Here is a 22539-nt window from a genome sequence, read left to right as displayed (position 1 = left end):
ATCATAATTAATTTAATAATTATTTTAAATATATATAAAAACATTAAATTAATAAAAAAAAATTAACTAGAATAGTCTAATTCATTTAGAGAATGAAAATGTTGTTCACATTCCCCTATATTTCAGTTGTGTTGTGCAATCCAAATGAACTTTACACTGGTCATAGCATATATGTGTTGCAATGCATTGGTGACTAAAATCTAAAAGGTGTTTGAGGAACACCCATCAAAGGACAACAACGACAATGAGGCGCGTAGTGAAGAGTAAAGCATATGGTAGCAACTTGCTTTAGTTTGTTATTAGTATAATTCAGTCTTTCACATTAAAGATTCTCATCTATACCCATCAATTTTGGAGTGAAGAAACACTTGCAAATTAAAGAAACAAAATTGCCCTTAAATGAAGTCTCCTATCTTAATGTATACTAGGAGGTGGCTGACATTGGATTATTGGAGACCAAACTTTCTTTTCACACTTCAATGCATGTTTGAAGTTCTTAGCTGCACCAACTTCACATTCATGCTCTGTTCTAATTTAGTTGAACATGTTCCAACCATTCCATCATCATCTACAAGTACCAAACCTTTAAAAATAATGAAACCATTTAGTTGAACCTGTAAAGAAACTTTCTTTTTAAAGGTCCCTTTGAGTTGTAGGCACTCTAGGTTGCACTGCCTCTTGCTCATCTTCACACTTCTTATATGGACAATTAAAATGAACTGCCAGAAGTCATTCTTTCTGAAAATGCTATCTATATCTAATAACTCAATCAAATTAAACCAACTTGAGTAAGTATTACATGGTCAAAATCTAAGCCAAAAACTCATGCTTTAAAATACACAGCTCACAGAGAGACATTTCATGTTAATCCAAACTACAACTACACATTGTTTCTCATAATACAACTATACATTGAAATTATCTCTAAAATAGAAATTATCTCTAAAATGTTACAATACACAAACAGAATACATATAAATGTTTTCCAACCTTCTTACAAAAAGACATAGAAATTATCTCTAAAATACAAAATATAACTTCAAAGTTCAAACAGAATTATGATGATCATAAATCATCAATGTCATGATAGTTATCATGCTCATCATCATTCCCTAGAAATCCAGGAGGAGGGCCAACAGGTTGTCCAAATGTTACCAAATCAATTCCTTCAACCTTACTGCTATCATCTACAGATTTTACACACAAGTTTGAACAAAATAAAAAGAAAAATCATTATAATGTTTACACAAGCTTAAAAAAATAAAAGAAAAATCACTATAGGTTATCAAATTGTTTACATATAAACTAACCTTCAACATTAGAAGAAGGCCCTGCACTTGCTGGATATGCATCCTCTTCATAAATTGCACTCTCCAACTCTTCATAATTAAGATATGGGTCTTCCTCTTCCACAAATACCCAAAAATCAGTTTTGTCAATACTTGCATAATCAATGGGGTCAAAATTAAACTTTTTGTTGTAAAGTCTGCATCATAAAATGTCATGCTCATTATTGGAATTTGAACATAATTAGTAACTAACAATTACATTATATAAATGACTTCTTAAAAATTAATATAATGACAAGATATAGCATTTAGTTACCTATGTTTCAATTGCAAGTTATGATGAACAAACACAAGATCATTGAACCTTTGATGCTCCAACCTATTTCTCCTCTTAGAATGTATTTGGTCAAATAAACTCCAACAATGCTCACATCCAGAAGAGGCGGAAGTTTGGCTAAGGATTCTAATTGCCAATTTTTGCAAGTTTGGAGCATCAGCACCCCACAACTTCCACCATTCATCTGATTTTCATAACACAACATAATCGAATATTAATCAACATAAACATATAGTCCAAGACTAGATTCTCAACATATAGTATTAAAGTATTTAGATTCCCAACTACATTACTTGAATGCAGCACTATATCCTTTACTTGAATGCAACACTAATTACTTGAATGTAGCACTATATCCTTTAATAAACATATAGTATTAAAGTAAACTAATTACTTCTCACCTGGATGTGCTTGTTGACAATGCAAGATCTTTATCAAAGTTCCCAATACGGTCTCAAAAATATTGGGTTTCCTTAATTACCTTTTCTTTGTCACCATCATATTTTGTCCCAATGTAGTCCAAAACAGCCATATGTACTGCTGGTTTCCGACAAAAATTCTCCTCATCATATTGAAAAGCGGGATTTAACCAATATGTAGTAGCATGAAGATCTTTACGCAAATGTTTGTCCCAATGGTTTTTTATAATTGAGGTGTATGGCTTGTACAAGTGCTTCTTCATTCGGAAGATCTTTTTGATTCCCAACTGTGCTCTATGCATGCCCTCATACACATATCCTATTGCAGGCCTTTGATCAGAATCAACAATCCATAACAAACGAATGAGTGGTGATGAAATCTTGACAAGAACATTAATATCATCCCAAAAAGAATTATCTAAAATGATAGAAACTACTTCTTTTGCCTTTGACTCTCTTGCCAATCTATTGTCCACAAAGAACTTGCTAGTCACTAAGGCTTGCAAGTCATGCTTATGCATATGAAGACTTCCAAATGAAAGGAAAGTAGTAGCAAATCTTGTTGCTCCTACACGTACAATATCTGTCCAACCAGGTCTCTTTCTCAACCAAGCAATCAAAGCAACATGATTATAAATAAAAACTGTAACTTTGGATGCACGTTTTTTGAGTCTCTCCACATGAGGCATGTCTCCCATATCCTGCAACACAAGATTCAGGCAATGTGCTGCACAAGGAGACCAACTAATAGTTTTATACTTTTCACACAATAATTTACCAGCAGATACATAATTGGAAGCATTATCAGTTACCATGTGAACTATGTTTTTTGGACCAACCCATGTAACTACTTCATCAAACAGTTTAAATAAGTTTCTAGTACTCTTCACAATATCTGAGGCATCAACTGATTTTACAAATACCATTCCCTTAGGACAATAAACAAGGAAATTAATCAATGACCTATGTCTAGTATCTGTCCAACCATCAGCCATAAGTGTACATCCAACTTCTGCCCAATGCCTACATTGTGACTCAACCAACAACTGAACCTTTTTCTTTTGATCCCTCAACAAAGAGACCTGTACAGCATGATAAGATGGACCTTTGTAGTCAGGACCAGCAGCAGCTACGTCATCAATCATCTTTTGGTAGTACACTGAATTCACTACATTAAAAGGAATGCAATTGTCATACAGAAACCTTGCAATAGCCATATCAGCTTGCCTTACCCTTTCTTTACTTTGGAACACACTTTTAAGACCAGGTTGAGCTCCTGGAGTAGTTCTTGGAGCAAAGTAATTATTCACTGGATTTGTACCCTTTCTTTTACCTAAAACAGGTTTTTTAGGCAACCCACTACTAAATACTTCTTGAACATCTTCATCTTCTTGCATATCACTATTTGTGGAAGGCACACTAAACATTTCTTCTTGACGTTGTTTCTCAACTTTTTTCTTCAACTTAAACTCCTTCACATATTCCAACATTTGGTATCTCACATCATGAGAAACCTTTTTACATGATCCAATATCACCTTTTATCCCCGCAAGGTGTTTTTTCATCTTATTAATACCCCCACCTTTATATGTTTGCCTACAATACATACATGTAAAAGTATTCCGTCCCTTCTCATCCGCCCTAAGGCTAAAATGTTCCCAAGCCGGATCAACCTTTTCCCTTACTCTAGAGCTAGCCTCCATTACATTGGAATCAACTTCATGTGATGGAGTAGACCCAGTCTCTGTTTCCATTTTAATCTAAAAGACTAAACAACCAATCAAACATGCATAGACCCATCAATTTTTGAAATACATATAGTCAAAGAATCACAACTTCATACACAAAGTCAAATTAACAAACTAATATACACAAAGTCATAGAGTCAAAGAATCACAAATTGATCTATAGGTGCTGATATAGAGAGAATCATAAACTTCAAGCACCTAAAAAATTTGAGAATAAGGTAATATACAAATTAGAAACCTATTCTGACAAACAACCAAGACAAAAAATACGTAATTCATCCAACTAAATCCATTGTTAAACATGAAAATACAGATTAAGAAGAAGAAAAAAAAAAAACAAAAAAACAAAACAAAACAAAAAGCTTTCCATAATCAACAATAAATTTACAATTGATATGGGCATGATGATAAATATGCAACCCTGTAATATCATGATTAATTGCATTCTAAATAGGTTCAATGGACAAGTTAGAGAAAAACGTTAATGAAATCTTGGATGAGTTACTATCTGGTTTTTAAAAGTGTTTTCATGGACAAATTAGTGATTAAACCGTTTACAAGAGTTTATATCAAAACAGATTAAACCCTGTAACCGTTTTCATGGACAAATAATGAATAAATTCAATTGGATTAAAATAGGAAATCACAATAACAAACAGCCAAGTTGAATTTTGCAAAAGAACTAAAAAAATATAGATACCGAGAACATGAATGAAGTAAATATTATTGAAACCAATAGCAATAAAAAATACAAAAAAAAAAAAAAAATGTAGCATCAAGCAGTGATTTTGGCAGACAGAAACCCAAGAGGAGCATGATTCTAACTTTCAGAAAGAACCTTCAAATCTATATCATCATCCACTTCAGATCTATATCATCCACAATCATCCACATTTTCAATTGACCCAAATCAATTTACACACCAACACTTCAGATCTATATCATCATCCACAATCAACTTGCAAATATTAACAAAGAAAAAACAGATTAGAGGTAATAAAGTACCAAATGATGGGGACTGCGACGAGGCACTGACTTAAAAACATCTGAACTTTTTTGTCCTTTTTTTGGTTCAAATATTGTCAGGAGAAGCATGGCAATAGCAACATCATGCAAGCAATGTACGTAGATTCTCTTTTCTTTTTTAAAGACTTCAATATGACCATTGTTGGCTTTATTGAAATCTTTGTCAAACGCATCACTTCATATCATCTCTTCACTTCATATATCATCATTCCATGACTTGTGGCTTTTCAGACGCATTTTGAATACTGTAACAATTTTGGATAGTGGAATCAAAATCTTCCGCAGAATCCAGAGTATCATGAATCAGTTCCAGATTTTTAGCAACATATTTGTGAAGTATAAGAAAATATTTTGGCTTTTGTGCAAGCCAAACAAATAAAGTAGCATCAGTGTTGTAATAGTAGTAACCTCAGGAATAAACTCATCAATCAGTAGAAGGAGCATCAGATGGATAACCATCAAAAGGATCAAAAGGGCCTTGTGGAGAATCACATTCATGCTCATGGTAAATAGCATACTGGTTACAGAATCCATAATATAAAATTGGCTCAAACGTTGGAGTTTTCCCCTGGATGAGAAGACTCCTTGGATTACAATGATCAGCAATCCGCAAATGAGCAATGGCATCAGAATATGGTCTGGGACCAAAGACATAAATCCTATCTGTGCTTCCCATGAAATGATAATTTTTCCATAAATTCTAAGCAACATTAATAATTTGGTTATTAAAACAATTTCTCCAACATTCTGCAAGAGCAAAAGGATTATCAAAGGATAATTGAGAATTTCCCTCGAACCATGGCCCTTGGTGAGTGTGACCATTAAGGAAAATGAGATGCTTTGAAGGCTGGACGTTCATCTAGTTATCTCTTTCCTATTTTGGCAACGTACTCCAACATCTGATGGAAACAAAAGGACTGTTAAATTCTTTAATAGCATCCTGAATAATTTGTGGGAGTTGGCTGGCTTGATAATGGCTTGTTAATTTTATAGATCTGATAAAAACATATTCAAATATTTGTGAAAGCCAGATAGGGTCCTTGTCATCATCATCATCTGAATCATTAGCAACAATTGCACCATCATCATAATTTATCAAGAGGCCAGGAAATGGGTGTTTCTTTTCATATACTCTGAGAGTACTCCCAAAGTGTTCTTCCCAATCAAGCTGAATAAAGACATTATCACCTTCATCTAATTCATTGGGATCAGGAATAGTGGCTGTAACAAGTTTCTTAAAACATTTGAACCATAGGTCGAAAGACCTAAACATAGCCTTACTTCTCAGAATACGGGATTGTATATCTGATGGCTCAATCTAGCATAATCAGTGCCCATTATAGTCATTTTATCCTTTGAATGGATATCTTCTTTGCCAAAGAGTTGACTAATGTAAGAATCAATTGTAATATTTGGATGGTCAACAAGATGGGTTCTAAAAGCCTCATTTTCTGAAATAAGAATATTTCTTGGAACAAGGTTTAAAACAAGGTCATTTTCCGAAGCAAGGATTTTATCTGAAATAAGGTTAGCATAGTGGCTTATACAAGCTTCATTCTGAGCAGTAAGATTAACAAGGTGGATTTCGAGAGCTTGGAGGGTTTTTTCAAATAGGGAACGATTGTTTCTAGTAAAAACAGCGTAGAGATTATCAAGAATATATTTGATAGAATCTGGTAATTCACTATAGACTCCATTACGAAATTGTAAGGATCTAGATAAGACTTCCTGTAAAGCAATTATCATGTCACCACTGGAATATGTCATTTTGGCTGGGACATATCCCTGAAGGGATGTTGATCCGCTGGGTTTTACCCCAGAAGATGCACCTTCATGCATTGCAAAAGGTCCCGCTAGGAGTCTTTTGTTTTGAGAATAGTCCTGTGTAGGAGCTTTTCCCTTGTTTTTCTTTTCCATAATAATCCACTTACTAGTGGTATAAATATGAATATTATTATTATTATTATCCCACTTATTAGTGGTATTTATCCACGTATCATTGTCAGATTCCTGCAAAGAATCAATGAGAATGTTAGGATAATTGATAGTATTTAATATTTTGGTATTATGAAAATTACCTTTAAAATCATCAGTGAAATATTGGCAAGAATTCATCACTAGTTCTTGAATAAGTTCATTCATGGGAGAATTTTTCTTATAAGACAGATTATCAATATTAATTTCAAACTTTGAAGCAAATTTGAATTTTACTTTCTGTCCAAAAGGATTAGTAGTAATTCCATCATGTTCAACAAGAAAAGGATATAAAGCATTTATAAATGGTAGACCAAGAATCACTTTATTAGTCATATTTTTAACAACAACAGAAGGAATCTCGAAACAGACATTATCATGGCAAATATGAGCATTATTCAATTCATATTTGATCTTCATTTGGGAACCATTAGCAGAAACCAATCTTTTAGTGGATTTTTCAAAATATTTTGAAGGAATCAACCCTTCTTGGATACAGTTCATATCTGCACTAGAATCAATCATAGCAATAACAATGAAATGATAATTAGGAGAAACAACAATTTTAACTTTTGTAAACCATTTTGGAGGAAGTATTTTATTAACAAAAGCAAGTTGAGGATCAGTGAAAGTATCAGGAATACCTTTATCAGAAAGAAGAGCCTGTTGACTGGATTCAGCTCCATCATTGTGCTCATCTTGTTTTTCTTGTTCATTATTGGATTTATTAAGATCTTTATCAATTTTTAACATTATCAATTCTTGTTTGAGATTATTGTAATCACTTTTCATGCTTTTAAATTCATGTTTTAATTCATTTATCTCTTGTTTAACAATATTAATTTCATGTTGGAGATCATTAACAGTTAATTCTTTAGATTTCTTTTTATTGAATCTTTCCAAAGTTTCTTCAAAGCTTATAGTAGATTTTGGTTTTTCACCAGTTTCATCTCTTATCAAATTTTTTTTAAACCTATCCAAATATTCTTTTTGCAGTTCAGGGTTTTGAATTTGATTTATTAGTTGAATTATTAATTTTTCATCTTCTTCACTCTTGGTGAGAGCATTAATGGTTTTAACAACATTGCAACAAGAATCTCTGCAACCAATTTACAATATCAGGAGGACAGCTAGTCCTAGAGCTGATAGAGGAGTTGGATCTCTACAACCTATCCATACTATCCTAGATTCAACACTCAGTTATCATGTTTTTCTCACAACCGTTGCATTTCATAACACACACACACACACACACACACACACACACATATATATATATATATATTGTAGGGGGTCAGTACAAATGATTTGGCCCTTAATGCAAGAATGGGCTTGGATGGAGGCCCGTTACAATTAATTTGTAGAGGTGGATAGCTATGATCAACCTTTAATCCTTTTACTAATTCCGGTTTAGTAATTTGAGGTAAAGAAAGTTAACAAGAATAACAAAATAGTTTAAATGTTAAGATGAAGAGAAAGGTCGGCTTTTTTTCTTTAAATTTTTTCCTCAGACAGGCCGAGGAATATAACTCTATTGATTTTATGTTTCTCGGTTCTATAATGATTTCTCTCTCTCTCTCTCTCTCTCTCTCTCTCTCTCTCTCTCTCTCTCTCTCTCTCTCTTATTTACTGATCCACTCTTTTGGGGGAGCTTCCTTCCTTTATATAGTTGTTGGGGTTGCATCCTAGCCTTTCACTTGGACTGCTACAGATCCTTGCTGGGATTCTTGTCCCATCAATGCCTTGCTGGTGGAGATAGAGTAGGTTGCAAGTTGTAAAAACACTGTTCAGGGGTCATTTTGTCATTAAATGTGGCAAGTTGAATTGGTAGACATGGTAAAATGGGAGGGTCGAGTTGGGTCAATTGGGTTGCAGGTCAAACAAGTTGCGGGTCATTTTAAGTGGGTTAAAAAGGGGTTCGAGTCAATCGGGTTGCAGGTTGGGTTGGGTCGTATTTTTCACATGAATTTTTTTTTATATAAAAAAAACAACATGTTTTTGTCATTTGAAAAGTCATGCAACAAATTACTTGATGTAAAGTGCATTACTTTAAATTCATTACTTATATCAAGAATGAACTCAGTTAAACTTATTAATACTTATTCAATAATTTTAAAATTATACAAAATAACACAAAAATAAGTAAAACAAACGCACAAGTTTTATTTCTACTCAATATCAACATCCCAAAATATATTAAAAAAAAAAATTACAATTGACTTATTGGATAGCTCATTTGACAAAGAATAAAAACAAATTAGAAATTTACAATCTTTAAAATTAATTTTATAATCTATTATCAATTGTGGTTAGCACTCTATTTCAATTTGAGATATACATTAAAGTTTGATTGTTTACTTATTTATACATGGTCTCTTTTATGAATATCATATCATTGTTAAGCAATGCACACTCTAGGAAATATTATAATTTATTTTGAAAGCAATTTATTTTGGACATAAATTGTTAAAAAATAGGTCTAAGTAGTCATAATTTATGCTAATTTGATACTTTGGCTTTACTATTTTTACACTTGTGATCTCACATATGTCTACAATTTTAAATCTATGTTTTTAACTCTATTGTTACAAGATTATCTTGGCATGTACTTTACTATTTGATATCTAAAAATCTTTACTCATTACAGAATGCTCAATTATTCATTTTTTAATTAATTTGCATGCAGTTATGTAAATGTCTCAATTGTTCCCTTAAACCTCACAACAAACAATTAAACCAATATTGTCTTAATTTTATTATTTTTTTACCAAAAAAAAGTTTTAAAAATGGTTCGGGTTCAGGTTCGGGTCAAGTCATGGGTCGGGTCAGGTTTACCCGTAAAAAACACAGGTTGGGTCATGGGTCAACTCGTTTTTGCTTCGGGTCAAAAAATCAGGTTCGAGTCAAGTATTTTTCGAGTCTAGTCAGAAAATTCTAACCCGTTTTGCCATGTTTATGAGTTGGTACAGTGCATTTAATGTGAAGGTGATGGGTGCTTTATCAAGAAGCTTCCTTCTTCCCCTACCTGCACATCTCTACTCTTTTCTTTAGCCCTCTATCATGTTGGTTTTCGGTTAGGACGCTGGTTTCCCTGGGGAAGCTCTCTCCTTGGGCTGAACACTTGGTTTTCGGCATTTGGTTGCCTTGTCTAGGCTGGACCCAATCTGATGAAGAATGAGGCCCAATTGTCTCTTCAGGATGTCTTAAAGCCTCGTACCTTTGCTCCTCGAGTTCCTCCCTCCCACATATATCTATACTACTATTTAAAAGGGTTCTACTGTTTGGGATCCTCATTTTTTTGGTTTAAAAATGCTCTACACCCCTATGTTTAAGTAGGGATAAGACTAAAGGAAAATCCAGTAAAAATACAACTTTAACCCCCATTAAAACATTGCCTAAAAAATAGGGCTATTGTCTTATTGATTTTCAAATTGCTTTATTCACTTATAAATTAGATTCTCAAAATAAAAATTATATATATAAAATAAAAACATAGGCTTTTTTTTTTTTTTTTTTGTTATTACTTAAAATAATATTTGTTTAGTGTTTTACTTCATAATTTTTTTCAAAAAAAAGAAATCATTATTATTTCTTTTTAATATATATACTTTTTTCATTTTTGTGTCACAAATAAATAGTCGAATACGGATTTAGTGCTTAAAAGTCATTATTCCAACCTCTTTTTTCATTGTGCTTGTGTGTGCATTGTGTTTAGTATGTGCAGTGATCGCCCTAAAGAGGAGAAAGACAACAATCGAAGTTCACCGCCAAGGCTATCTTACTCCGGGCTTGCGACAAACAGGTTTGACGCGACAAATTTGATAGGGAAGGGAGCTTTTGGGTCTGTTTATAGAGCTGTTTTCAGTACTGGTGAAAATGGAATTAATCCACACCACAGTGCTCTAGAATTATTTTTCAGTGATTTATCTAAGAAATCAATGAAAAACCGACGTCTTTCCTATTCAATCTGATTCGAATTAGCTTCCCTAAACGCTAATTTGGTTCTTGACTAAGCAGCCTTGAAACTCAAAGCACATGCATACATCCAAGTACAACACATGGAACAGTCAATTTTACTGCTGCATTTCCATGTATTATAATCAAAGACCCCAAGGTAGATTCAAATCCCAAAGGCAGTCGTACAATTTTGTAAATGGGAGTGTTGGCATTTTCAGATGTTGAAATTTCACTATAGTATCTCAAACCTAGGAAGGAAAACCAAAAAACTATCTGGATACAGACAAATGCTGCCTACATGAGAACTTTTTGGCTCAGGTCAGTAATGTAGAAGAAGGATAAAGAAGTTAAAAGAGAAAAAAGAGATAAAGAGGAAATTGAAGTAATTTGCACTATTTGATAGAATTGCGTTCATAGAGATATTTATAAATCTATGCCAATTATGTACAAGAAGAGGAACTTTAATATGTTACAGCGCATGCACAACTAGCTTTAATTTTAACAACATATAACACTTCCAACCGGTAACTTCAATAACAGAAATATGACTATTCTATTGGTGAGCTTAGGTCAGTTTTGGCGAGCCAGTGGCAGGAATGCAAACACAGCATCCAAAAAAGCGGTTAAATATTGATCCATTCTCACACCTCACAAATAAAGAAAATAGTATATTTTTTGAAAATAGAGAAAACTCTTCAACAAAATTTCAACCATAATCCATTGCCATATAATTATTTTGGTGCCAGTTAAGTACAACAGGCACCTGCAAAAGGATTCATAGTTGTCTTTGAAGCACTTGAGGACACCCCTGTTATTGTACTTTTGGCTGGTGCTATACTCTCTTTGCCTTTTGTATCAAACAGCATGGTTGGAAAGATGGGTAGTATCATGGTGGGAGTATTACTGTTGCTGCCATTCTGGTTGTTGCAGAGACATCATGGTGGATATGGTGAGCTATTGTTGGCACCAACATATTTCAATGTAGCTGTAGGTATTGTTGCTGCAGTAGTCACAATTGTGGTGGTGGCATTTTTAGGTCTGTCTCTGGCTGTTACTCTACTTCGCTTATTCTATGAAATGCAAGATGGATGATCACGCCTTGCCTCAGGATCTCTTTGCTTGTGAGACACTGGGTTAGACATAACAATCTGCATTGACAAAACAGGCACCCTTACATTATGAGATGAAGGTAACATAATTTTTTCCATAAAGAAGCAATGAGAGAAGATGATTCCACATAATAATATCAAATGTTCTTGATATAATGCAAAAAGTAGTTAGTTTAAACACAACCAGTTACTTCAAACCTACTATTTAGAACATTGATTCTGAATCGTATGTAAAGATTTATGGGAGCCCTATCAAGAAAGGAATACTTTGTTGGGCAGTTTTTGATTTGAATATGAATATCAATGAAATCTAAAATCCATGTTGAAGCCTTTAATTTAGAGAAAAAGAGAAATGGAACTTTGGTGAAGAGGAAAAGTGAGAACGCCGTTCACACCCGCAAAAAGGGTTGTGAGACTAAGGGATGTAAATTCAGGGGACTGCTTCTAGCTGGTAAACCATATCAATGAAAAACTAAGAAGCAACTACAAAGTAATTATTAGTTTTATTCCTACTAAAGTTAAAAGGAAAGTCAATCTTCATTGAATTTTCCTAGGAATACAATTGGAGAAAAAGACAAACAAGATCGAGGGTAAAATTCATACATTCAAGTGGACAAGAAGTTATAAACATCATAAGTTTGAGAAGCGCAGTAAAGAACTCATATTTAGTAGATCAAACAACTTGGTCCAACTTGACTAACCATAATATCAGTCTATGGTTGATCTTATTTATACATTCTGATATTTAACAAATCACTAATGTAGAAGGCCTTAAATCATACTAAATAAAATTACAATGAAGCATATGCAAACCAAACTCATAGCAAAGTGACTTGATCAATCCCGTATTGAAACCAAATTATAATAGCAATTGATAGTTTTTAGACCCCTTAAACAATTGATTAAACCTAGGTAATTAGCCAAGTTGTTACTTAGTCCAATTAAACAAGTCTAGGTTATCACAATAATAAAGATCAAATCATGCAAAGCAGCGGAAAATAAATAACACACGATATGATCACCCAGGAAACCAAACCGGCAAAAACCTGGGGAGGATTTAACCTAGCTATCCTCAAGGTAAACTTGAATTCACTATCTGAAAGAATCGAAGTTCATACAAAAGGACTTACAAGCACCCCCGCTCGACTTCCTAATGCTACCAACCAGTAGAACTTACTGACACGACCACGTGCAAGCTCCGAATCCACGGACTCCTACTTTCTTGGATTCCCACCAGCTACAAGCACCCCCGCTTGTGTATTCTTTAAACTTTAATGGCAGTAACTGTTTTGATCATCAAGGTGTAGAGAGTATCTCCTCCTTGAAAACCCTAAGTTTGTGTAAAGGAAAACTCCTCTAGATCTCACAAGAGATTTACACAAACCGTAATATGAGCAACCCTAAAACGCGGCTAGGGTTTGCCTTTTATACTTAGGACAAATAAGAAACCCTAAAAACGTTTTAAAACAACTAGGGCTGAGTTGGAAAATTCTGCAGAAAAGCAATCTGCCCGAGCTTCGATCGGTCGAGCCTAAGCTTCGATCGATCGAGCCAGGCTGAAAGCCACAGTGCTTTCTGCTTTACACTCGATTCCAACTTTACATTGACATACAACTTTGAGCTAGCTTTAAACACTTCTAAACACATTGTTTTGATCATGGTTTGCCAACAATACAAATTAGAGTTCTAAATACATAAAGTCCTAAACTTTAGAACCTAACAGCAACAATTACCAAAAGGTTAGGAAATTGAAACACACACACACATTTAAACATGCACAAGTTACAAGAAATAATTTTTTTTTACTGCATAAGAAATTTTTTGCCATCTTTTTATCAGTTGGATAATTGATATAGAATGATGATTAATTAGACTGTAAATTTAATTTTCTTCAATAAGAAGAAATTTTCAGAGTGCTCAGTTCCTAAGGTATTGCAACAATGCTTAGGTCACATCACATTTAGGTAGAATAGTAACTATGGCAAGAGAGCAACAATTCCAAAAAAAGAAGATGAAGATATAAGTCTCATAAGTAGGATTAAAAAAAAAAAAAAGATAATAATAATTGCAATTTCTAGTGTCCCCTCTTAAGCACCTCAATTGATGTTGCAGGGGCTGTACAAATTAAACAGACCATGATGGAAGGTAAAGCAAAGGAAGGCTAGGGTGGCTGTTGCCTCCCATTGGATTGGAATATCTTATATTTATTATTACATACATCAGTAATTCTTTGTATTGTACGTCCCTAGAGTTTTTGCAGATATCACAACCACTTAATCCCATCAAAAGCCAGAGGTTGTGATGGGATTAAGGTGACAGTGGTACACCATAAAAAATTATTGATCTTTATTAAGAAAATTTTTAATTGCTCTGTAATTTTATTTGTAGACATATCTTATCCTCAATACAAATATATTTTCCTTCAAAGAAGCTATTGTCACCCTAAAAAAAAGACTGTAGGTTATGTTATTGAAAAAAAGAAAAGAAAAAAAGTGTGCATTATAGACAGGCAACATACATAAAAAAATTGACCTAGATACGATGGCTAAGCAAGAAGAGAGTAATTTAAGAATATATCATCAAATTGTTTTAAAACATATTCCTATGTAGAAATAAAGAAGTTGATTAATTTGGTGACAAGGTGATTATAAGAATCTGTAAACCAAGCATGCTAATTTATAAGTTATTGCTTTTAATTTTGGGTGCCCTTACCCCCACTAAGCTTTACATGCCCTGGCCAGGCAGTAGAATCTTGCAACCAGGCCACTTACAAGCTAACTTGTGGACAATCACCTTTGACAAGGCTTGTTTCTGGTGGCTGTTTTATTAACCTACATATCAAAGTAAGTTTTAGTTTGATTTGAAAGAAGGTTAGTCATACTTTGATAGAGTTTTCTTTAGTTAAATTCAAGAACATCCCAAGCAGAGTAACAAACAAAGTAATAGTTATGAACATACCTCAATGGCCTAAGATAGTATTGTGGGGGCTATCAGGTACTTGTATTGAAATTGAAGCTCGTCTTTGCCCTTCCACTCAAATGTTAAAAGCATGTATCTACTCTGCAAACAAGTTTGCATGTTTCCAAAGCATAAAGCTCCTTCATACAAATAAAAACATTAGGATAAAATGTTAATAGTTTACCTATTTAGCCAGTGTCCTTGTTAAAATGTTTGTCTTTTAAGTTCTCTAATTTTGGGTTATTCAAAGCACATAATCAAATTATTGAAACCCACTTCTTAGATTCTTGAAATATAGTTCTTCTTCTTGGTCATTTAATGTATTTCAAATCACATAGGCATTTTCTATGTGACCATGTTTATTAGATAATGTGTTTTAGATAGCACCATAATTTTTCTTCCAAGTGTACAAGCACCTCCCCCTCCCCACCCCCCCCAAGTGTACAAGCACCCCCCCCCCCCCCCAAAAACAGCCCTTTAGCACATGTAGAAAGGGTCTGTTTCTACAATTGCAATATAAAAACGTCCTAAAAATAAAATCTATTACACATTGATGGATTTCATTACAAGGAAATCAAAGCATTTAAAATTATGTGTACTTCCGTTGTACTCATTGTAATTCATAAGGATGATAACACAGTTGCCATATAGGGAAAGAAGGTTGTAAATGACAAACAGTCAAACACAGTTGAACAGAAAGTATAAGACGAAAATTGACTCACAACTACCTTTCCAAAACATTGTCATGCATCCTGGATGGTGACTTTACTTTTTTGCTGATGGTTCTAAGGTGGAGAAGGTCTATATGTAACAACATTAAAATGTTCATTCAATTTCATCTAAATACGAATGTTGTTGCACCCTTGCATTGACTTTCTTGCAGCAATTTTTTTTTTGGTCAAGTAAAGTCCCACTAACTGCAGCCATTATGGGTGAACCTGTTAAAGTATACACTAGGAGCTTTAGCCTTGGCCACTGAGCTATGCAACAACGACAGCATGGTAAAGTCATCTATGGGTTGATCAAAGCCATTTGTAACCAGAGTCATAGCATTCTTACTTATGATAAAATCTGGGGCAAGATCTATCTTTGGTGTGGATGAAAAAGTGAAGAAAACACTCATTTTTAAAACTTTTCATTTGTCAAGTCTTCAATGAATTTAATGCTAGGCAACTGGAGAACACATTGAAGGAGTTATTCAAGAGCAAGCTGTTTTTAATAATTATAAGGTTTACCATAGTCCATCAATTGTTGATATGGAGTTTCTGAAGCAGTTTGCCAGTATTGAGAGGCTGAATTGGGGGGCAATGGGGTGCTTGCATTTGGACTTGCATCTTCCTGTCAACCGATTGGTTGGCTCTTCAAGTGGATTCCAGTTTCTGGAGACCAGTTGGATAAGAAAAGATTATCTGCTCCTAAATGACTAACCAAAAAGCAATACAATAACAACACCCCCCCCCCCCCCCCCTCCCTCCAAAAAAAAGTATGTCCAGTCAATAATTCCAATCATTTGTAATTCATGACTTTTAGTTTTAGGTGAAGTGAAGATGAAAATGTAGTGCTAAGGGATATCAATTCAAGAGAAAGCTTCCAGTTAGTCTCTAACATAAGATATGATCAAGTACACATGGAGTAATAACTGTTATTTTTTGACAAGAATAACATAAAACTCATATTTCAGTGGAAAAGACAACTTCTTCCAAATTTGGCCTACTAGATTATCAATCAATGTTTAACCTTATTTATATTTTGTCAGATTTAACAAAACAGCAATACAGAAGGCCTTAAATCATTCCAGCTAAAATTACAACGAAGCATATGCAGTCAATCTCAGCCTAGAGGAACCTCATGACTACTCCCATATTGAAATCAAATTATATTGCTAGTATGCTATCATGTGAACTTAGGGGCAACAAACTGTATTTGAACCTGAGTTCTTTCAAAAGGAGCAACACCAAGAGATGCTGGACACATGAAACAATATTCTAGACCCTAGCATGTGATGAACTTTCAGAACTGGTCTTAAGAGCTATAAATTGATAGACCAAAGTCCAAATAGACGTATTTTGCCAAAAGTAATTCACACCTCAGACAATATGGGGTAGTAGGCAATAAACGTATTCATGTCCACCATGATGTATTTTAAAAGTCTTTCTTTTTTAAAATAATACATTTTGCAGAAGTAATACCTCCATATTCACATAAAAATAAAATTAAAACCAAGACCTCAATTTCCACCATGTAATAATTTGGTAGGAGGTACAATTTGGTCAAAAGACCATACCTTACTTATTAACCATAAAAGTAAGGCTCAAATCATCCAATAATCCTAATTCAGCTACAACCTACAAGTAACCTTTAAGTATGATCCACTAGATATTGATCTTTGTCAGTTTAAAAAATCATATGCCACTTGAGAAATAGAAATACTTTCATATCATGTTGAACAAATTCAGTAAGCAAAGAAAATGAAAAATATTTGTTTAGTATATTAGCAGCACATACTTGTCCAATGACATTCAAACAAATTTTCTTTAAAAATTTTATAAGTTTTTTTCAATTAAAAAGAGCTGAATTTAGCTGCATAGTAAATGAAATAATTTCTTTGTATGGTTTATTATATGCCAATATATTAATCGTACATTCACCTTTATAACTTAACAACTTTTTTTTTTTAAACAACTTAAAAGCATGACTATTTCTTTCATTAATTCTGATTTTTCCTTACATTAATGTCCTTTCAAATTGGATCGGTACCCATCATGTGAATAAGACAGTTAATTTGAGAGAGAAGTGATACAAGAATGAAAAGATGCAAATGAAACAAGAAGATGTTTCAATGTAATAAGGGTACCTTGACATATTCTTAGAAGTTAAATCAAGAGGTTCTCATTTCTTCGAAAGTAGATATGTATTGAAGTCAGCTTCCTACATGCAGCATAAGAGGTCAAGGCCATCTTTGCCGTTTTTTGAAAGTTTACAGGCAAAATCAGACTAGGGTGATTCGACCCCAGACCACATCTTATGTGGCTGTGGGCTACAGAATTAGTGAACCCCATACATAAAGCTGAAATTCCCTTCAATACATAATGATGGTTACGTGATGAAAATGAGTTTGATGGAATTGTAAAACTAACGTGTGGTTAAGATTTAATTTGTCTAAAAAAAAAAATCACAAATCTACCAATTGCATCTCATGCATGCATTGTCTATTGTTGTCATTTTGCAATTGTCATGCTGGATTTAGAACCACTGGTTCAAGTTCTTGTGGTTTTTGTCTATTCTTAGCTTTTATGGGTGGTTTTGGCTCCGTTTGGTATACTTACTCAAACACATATTTTTAGTTTTTAAATAATATTACGTGTATTTTCACATATTTTTTTACTTAGACATATTTTTACACATATTTTCAAAAACATGTTTTCAGTTTTTAAAACATATATTTTTAGTTTTTAAACAATATTACACATATTTTTACATACTTTTTTTTACTTACACATGTTTTTACACATATTTTTATATTCATATTTTCAGTTTTTAAATGTACGTAGCAAACACCACCTTTGTCACTCCATTGACATATAGAAGACATGCTTTGATTTCAGTGCAAAAGTACGCAATTTGACGCGGATACATACAAATAGTACCCACACCCAGCCATATTTGTATGTCTCTATATACATGTTTTGAGTGGTGCTAAGGTTAGATAATTAGGAATTTTTTTCAACTATTTTCAAAGTTCCTAGCTCCTAGTTTTGAGTGGCCTACAGAATTAGTGAACCCCACACGTTAGGCTTGCAACGAAGTTGATGAAGCTAGCTGTGTCACTTTCTGTTGGCTCAGAATATGATGACAAAATTCAAGCAAAGCAACCCAAAGAGAAATGGTCAACAACAAGCTAACAAGACAAAAATTATCACTAGATCAGATTCATCCAACTACACTAAGGAAGAGAGATAGCAATCCAATTGTGTGATGTTTACTGAATTTTACCATTATATATATACGTAAACACTAAAACTCGTCTCTCAAAAAGTAAGAGAGTGAGGTCATTCATTCAGAACATAATAACATTTTGTCAAATATTTGGAGTGCATACCTTTATACTCTTTATCACAACTTGCTCAAGTCTGTCCTGTTTGGCCAATGGCATTGCCCATCTTGCCGTTGATGTTTATGCCATGTCTGACTGCTCTGCCATTCCCACGTTCATCTTTGAGAATCGCAGCCAAGCCTGCATTCTTTTGGTCATATGACCCATCAAAATTAAGCTTTACCCATCGGTCAGCTGGCTTGAACCAAGCCCTTTCCCTGTTTTGCCTATCAAGTGATCTCACGTAAGAGTCATAATGATTGTTAAGATGATGTACTAGCTGGTTTATGCTGTGTTTAGCGTTTGAAAACAAAGCATCCTCCCGTGCATCCAAAAGAATATTCATAGCCAATACTGCATACAGTGTGAATTCATCTTTGTTCACTCTTTCTACAAGTAATTCCTTTGGGGGTTCAATTATATGTTCAACGAATTCCCTTATTGATTGAGCTTGGATCATTTCAACTCGAAAACCCCATCTACCACCATACCGCATTCCTTTAGCGAAGGGACAACATTGAAATAGATCATTAAGGTTTTTAGAATGGATAATTAAATCTTGAACGCTAGTGAGATTTCCAATTGACGAAGGCAGAGCTAATCTTTCCGTACTTTGCCCAATATCGGGGAACTTCCAAAGACTTTCATAGCCTTTGAGATAAAACCATTGAAGAGATTTCAACTTAAGAATTCTTGGAATAATTTTAAGATTTTTACATCCTCTGAGACTCCAATATTCAAGCGCTTCAAGAAGTCCAACAGACTGATGAATCTCAACTAAATTTTCACATCTTTTAAGTTTCAGCTTCTTTATGTTTGGGGCAATCACTAATAAATCAGGTAACATAGTAATATTTTTACAGTCAGTGAAATCCATATCCTTCAAAGCTGTGAACCGGCTGCTCTGTAGAGGATGGAATAAAAAATCAATAAATATAACTTAAAAATATAATAATTTATAAATGGTAATGGTCATTCCTCAAAATGCTCATCCAATTTAACGTGGCTTTGTGGCACTTTAAGGACAACAAGCTTTTGAAGATTAACGGTGGCTGGCAAGGAAGGTAAAGGAAATCCATTCCAATCAATTAACCTTAACTCATTTGGAAGATATACGACATCTTCACAAATTAAATTACGAACTATCAAGTATTTGAGATTTTTCATCCTTCCAAAATCCAGTTGCATGTTTCTTGGTTGTGGTAAGCACAATATTATGCCTTCAACTTCTTCTAATCCCTAAATGGACAAAGAATTACAATAATTACATTATACAACAAAATTTACAATTATTAAGTTGTAAACAAAATAAATGTGGATAAACCTATATTTTCTTCAGCATTAAACGAAATAAAAAACAAAGAAATGAGAAAAATATTCACTACAAAAGTACATATGCTTGGCGAGAGAAAGGAAAAGATAAATCAAAATAATATATACCGTATCTTGTAGTTCAAAAGCATCATCATAACACAATAACCTTTTATGTTTCTTTGATACTTTTGATTCTTGTTTGATAATTTCCAAACTCATTCGTTGTATCAAGTCATGCATCGATAAATTGCCATCTTTATCAACAAATATGAGACACTTATCTTTAGGTATTTCAATATCATAATATGGGTCATAAGAATTGCAACTTTCTAGTATATGCCCGACAACATCCTTGCATAATCCCCTGAGAAAAGATGCAATATCAAGGAAAATATGCTGCTGAGTTTGGTCCAATCCATCGTAACTTATTTTGAGTACTTGCAGAATATTTGGATTAAGAATTCTTTCGTACTTATCTAATGCACTTTTCCAACAGTGCATATCATCTCTTGGATACAAATCAGAGCCTATTATTTTCAAAGCTAATGGAAGACCTTTGGCGTAGCTTAAAAATTGGTCTACGAGTTCTAAATAACCTTTCTTAGGCTTGTTTTCTTTGAATGCATGTTGACAAAAGAGCTCACGAGATTCATGTTTATCTAATTCCTTGAGCCTGTAGTTATAGTAGGTTAAATGATAATCTTCTTGAAGAGTAGATAGTAATTTTTCATCTCTTGTTGTGGTGATACTTCTACTTCCAGAAGCAAAACAATTGCATTCGCCAAGCAAATCTATTACTTGGATTAATTTGTCCACATCATCAAGAATTACAAGAATTCTTTTATGCTCAGGCATTTTGATTCTCATGTTGATTCTTTTAATTGCACCTAGCTCCTTCATAGTTCCACCTCCTAAGATCTCAAAATAATGTGCCTCTCTTAATTGGCATTTGCCATCATTTGTTCTTGAGTTTTCTTTAACATTCTCCAGAAAGCTGCTTCCTTCAAAACAATATGCAATTAAATCATAAATAGCTTTGGCAATTGTTGTCTTACCTATTCCTGGAAGGCCATGAATCACTACCATACGCACATCATTTGAATCAATATCTAAAAGACAATTTATATCCTCCACACGGGAATCTATTCCAACGGGGTACTTAACAGCAAATATTTTCGTATAATGTAATTTAACTCTTGAGATCACTTCAAAAACTTCTTTGATAAGAGTAAATTGAGGGTTGCTACCAATTGCAAAGCATTAAAAACTTGTTAGAAAATAGAATATAAAGATGAACTAAAATTCAAAATGTTTAGCATGTGTACTATGACTGAAATATTGTTAATACAAGTTAATGGCAAGTAACTCATAGATCTAAGAATTATTAGTATGAACCATTTTTTCCTCAGCTAGAAAATCAAAGTTTGGCTTTTAGCATAAAGACTCAGGAAAAATTGGTTAGGTAAGGAAACAAACTTCTTGAATATCCACTTCTAATTGACAGACACAAGCTTGAATGCATTCATTAAGATATTTTAGGGATCGAAGTTTGGTAAACATTACATGGATATGCAATGAATTTATAATGGGTCCCAAGACTCTACATTACATTAAAGAAAAAAAAAACCTAAAATTGTAGAATTACAACTGATTTTCTTTTTTAAGGGGGAAAAAAATAGTTTTGCATTCTTTCACCAATTCCAAGAAGGCCATAAAATATTAAACCATAGAAATCTTACTCAACTGAAACCATAAATTGTTTGACAAAAAAAAAAATGTTATAAGTGTGCTGAATAATTATTGATAAGTTAATAAAACCTAAATTCAAAAACTTAATAAGCAATTTTACATCTTAAAAAAATAATTTTAAACAATATATATATATATAATATAGAAAGATGAATAAATAATATTTAATTGATATTGAAATATTAAAAAAAAAACCCTAAAAACCTCAAAATATATAGAGTTGCCTGAAGTGGGAAAATCTTATAATTAATTGATAAGATAATCAGTTATATGTGCTTACCTTTCTATCTAGCCTAACTAGCACATTATTAAAAGATATGAACTTTCAAATTTTCAAAAAATAAGGCAAAAAAAAAAAAAAAAAAAGACTTCACTTGAGAGTTGTTTAATGTTAAAATTTTTTGGTGATAACAAAAATAGTGTTAGAATGCATACTCTTTTTTGCAATGCCATCCACCTATATTACCGGCTTCATGTAGAGCTATCCTCCATTTTCACACTTCCTTTTTATCCTCGATATTTGTTTCATGTTTTGTCAAAGCTTCTCCAAACTTTCCCTTTTGGTT

At 33.3% G+C, this 22539-nt stretch overlaps 2 protein-coding genes and 1 long non-coding RNA gene across 3 annotated transcripts; all 3 read right to left on the bottom strand.

Moving 5' to 3' along the window:
* Positions 1-1065: 1065 nt before the first annotated feature.
* Positions 1066-3799, bottom strand: LOC115980583. Its single transcript, XM_031102819.1, has 5 exons — positions 2108-3799; positions 1965-1983; positions 1606-1810; positions 1311-1486; positions 1066-1187 (listed from the first exon to the last, which is right to left on the bottom strand). Exons 1-5 carry the CDS (start codon positions 3797-3799, stop codon positions 1066-1068), a joined length of 2214 nt encoding a protein of 737 aa, XP_030958679.1.
* An 8031-nt stretch (positions 3800-11830) lies between these two features.
* On the bottom strand, positions 11831-15696 carry LOC115981953. Its single transcript, XR_004089487.1, has 2 exons — positions 15546-15696; positions 11831-11898 (listed from the first exon to the last, which is right to left on the bottom strand). It is a non-coding gene; the product is annotated as an uncharacterized LOC115981953 (long non-coding RNA).
* Positions 15697-18941: 3245 nt separating this feature from the next.
* On the bottom strand, positions 18942-21310 carry LOC115980582 (disease resistance-like protein DSC1). The gene is made up of 3 exons (XM_031102818.1): positions 20351-21310; positions 19913-20149; positions 18942-19814 (listed from the first exon to the last, which is right to left on the bottom strand). Exons 1-3 carry the CDS (start codon positions 21308-21310, stop codon positions 18942-18944), a joined length of 2070 nt encoding a protein of 689 aa, XP_030958678.1.
* Between the last annotated feature and the right edge of the window lie 1229 nt (positions 21311-22539).

Source organism: Quercus lobata, chromosome 3 (genome assembly GCF_001633185.2).
Source record: "Quercus lobata isolate SW786 chromosome 3, ValleyOak3.0 Primary Assembly, whole genome shotgun sequence".
NCBI classification, from domain to species: Eukaryota; Viridiplantae; Streptophyta; class Magnoliopsida; order Fagales; family Fagaceae; genus Quercus; species Quercus lobata.
The sequence above is the reverse complement of the archived record's forward strand: the minus strand, read 5'-3'. Positions and strand labels throughout refer to the sequence as shown.

Excerpts from the sequence above, each read along its gene's own strand:
- LOC115980583 (XM_031102819.1), bottom strand. The coding sequence starts at position 3,799 with ATGGAAACAGAGACTGGGTCTACTCCATCACATGAAGTTGATTCCAAT. Across the intron at positions 1,487-1,605 it reads AACTTGCAATTGAAACATAG|ACTTTACAACAAAAAGTTTA; the intron begins GTAACTAAATGC and ends TTTATGATGCAG. Across the intron at positions 1,188-1,310 it reads GCCTTCTTCTAATGTTGAAG|ATGATAGCAGTAAGGTTGAA; the intron begins GTTAGTTTATAT and ends TAAAATCTGTAG.
- LOC115980582 (XM_031102818.1), bottom strand. The coding sequence starts at position 21,310 with ATGGTAGTGATTCATGGCCTTCCAGGAATAGGTAAGACAACAATTGCC. Across the intron at positions 20,150-20,350 it reads CTTTTGAACTACAAGATACG|GGATTAGAAGAAGTTGAAGG; the intron begins GTATATATTATT and ends TTGTCCATTTAG. Across the intron at positions 19,815-19,912 it reads TTAAAGTGCCACAAAGCCAC|AGCAGCCGGTTCACAGCTTT; the intron begins GTTAAATTGGAT and ends CATCCTCTACAG.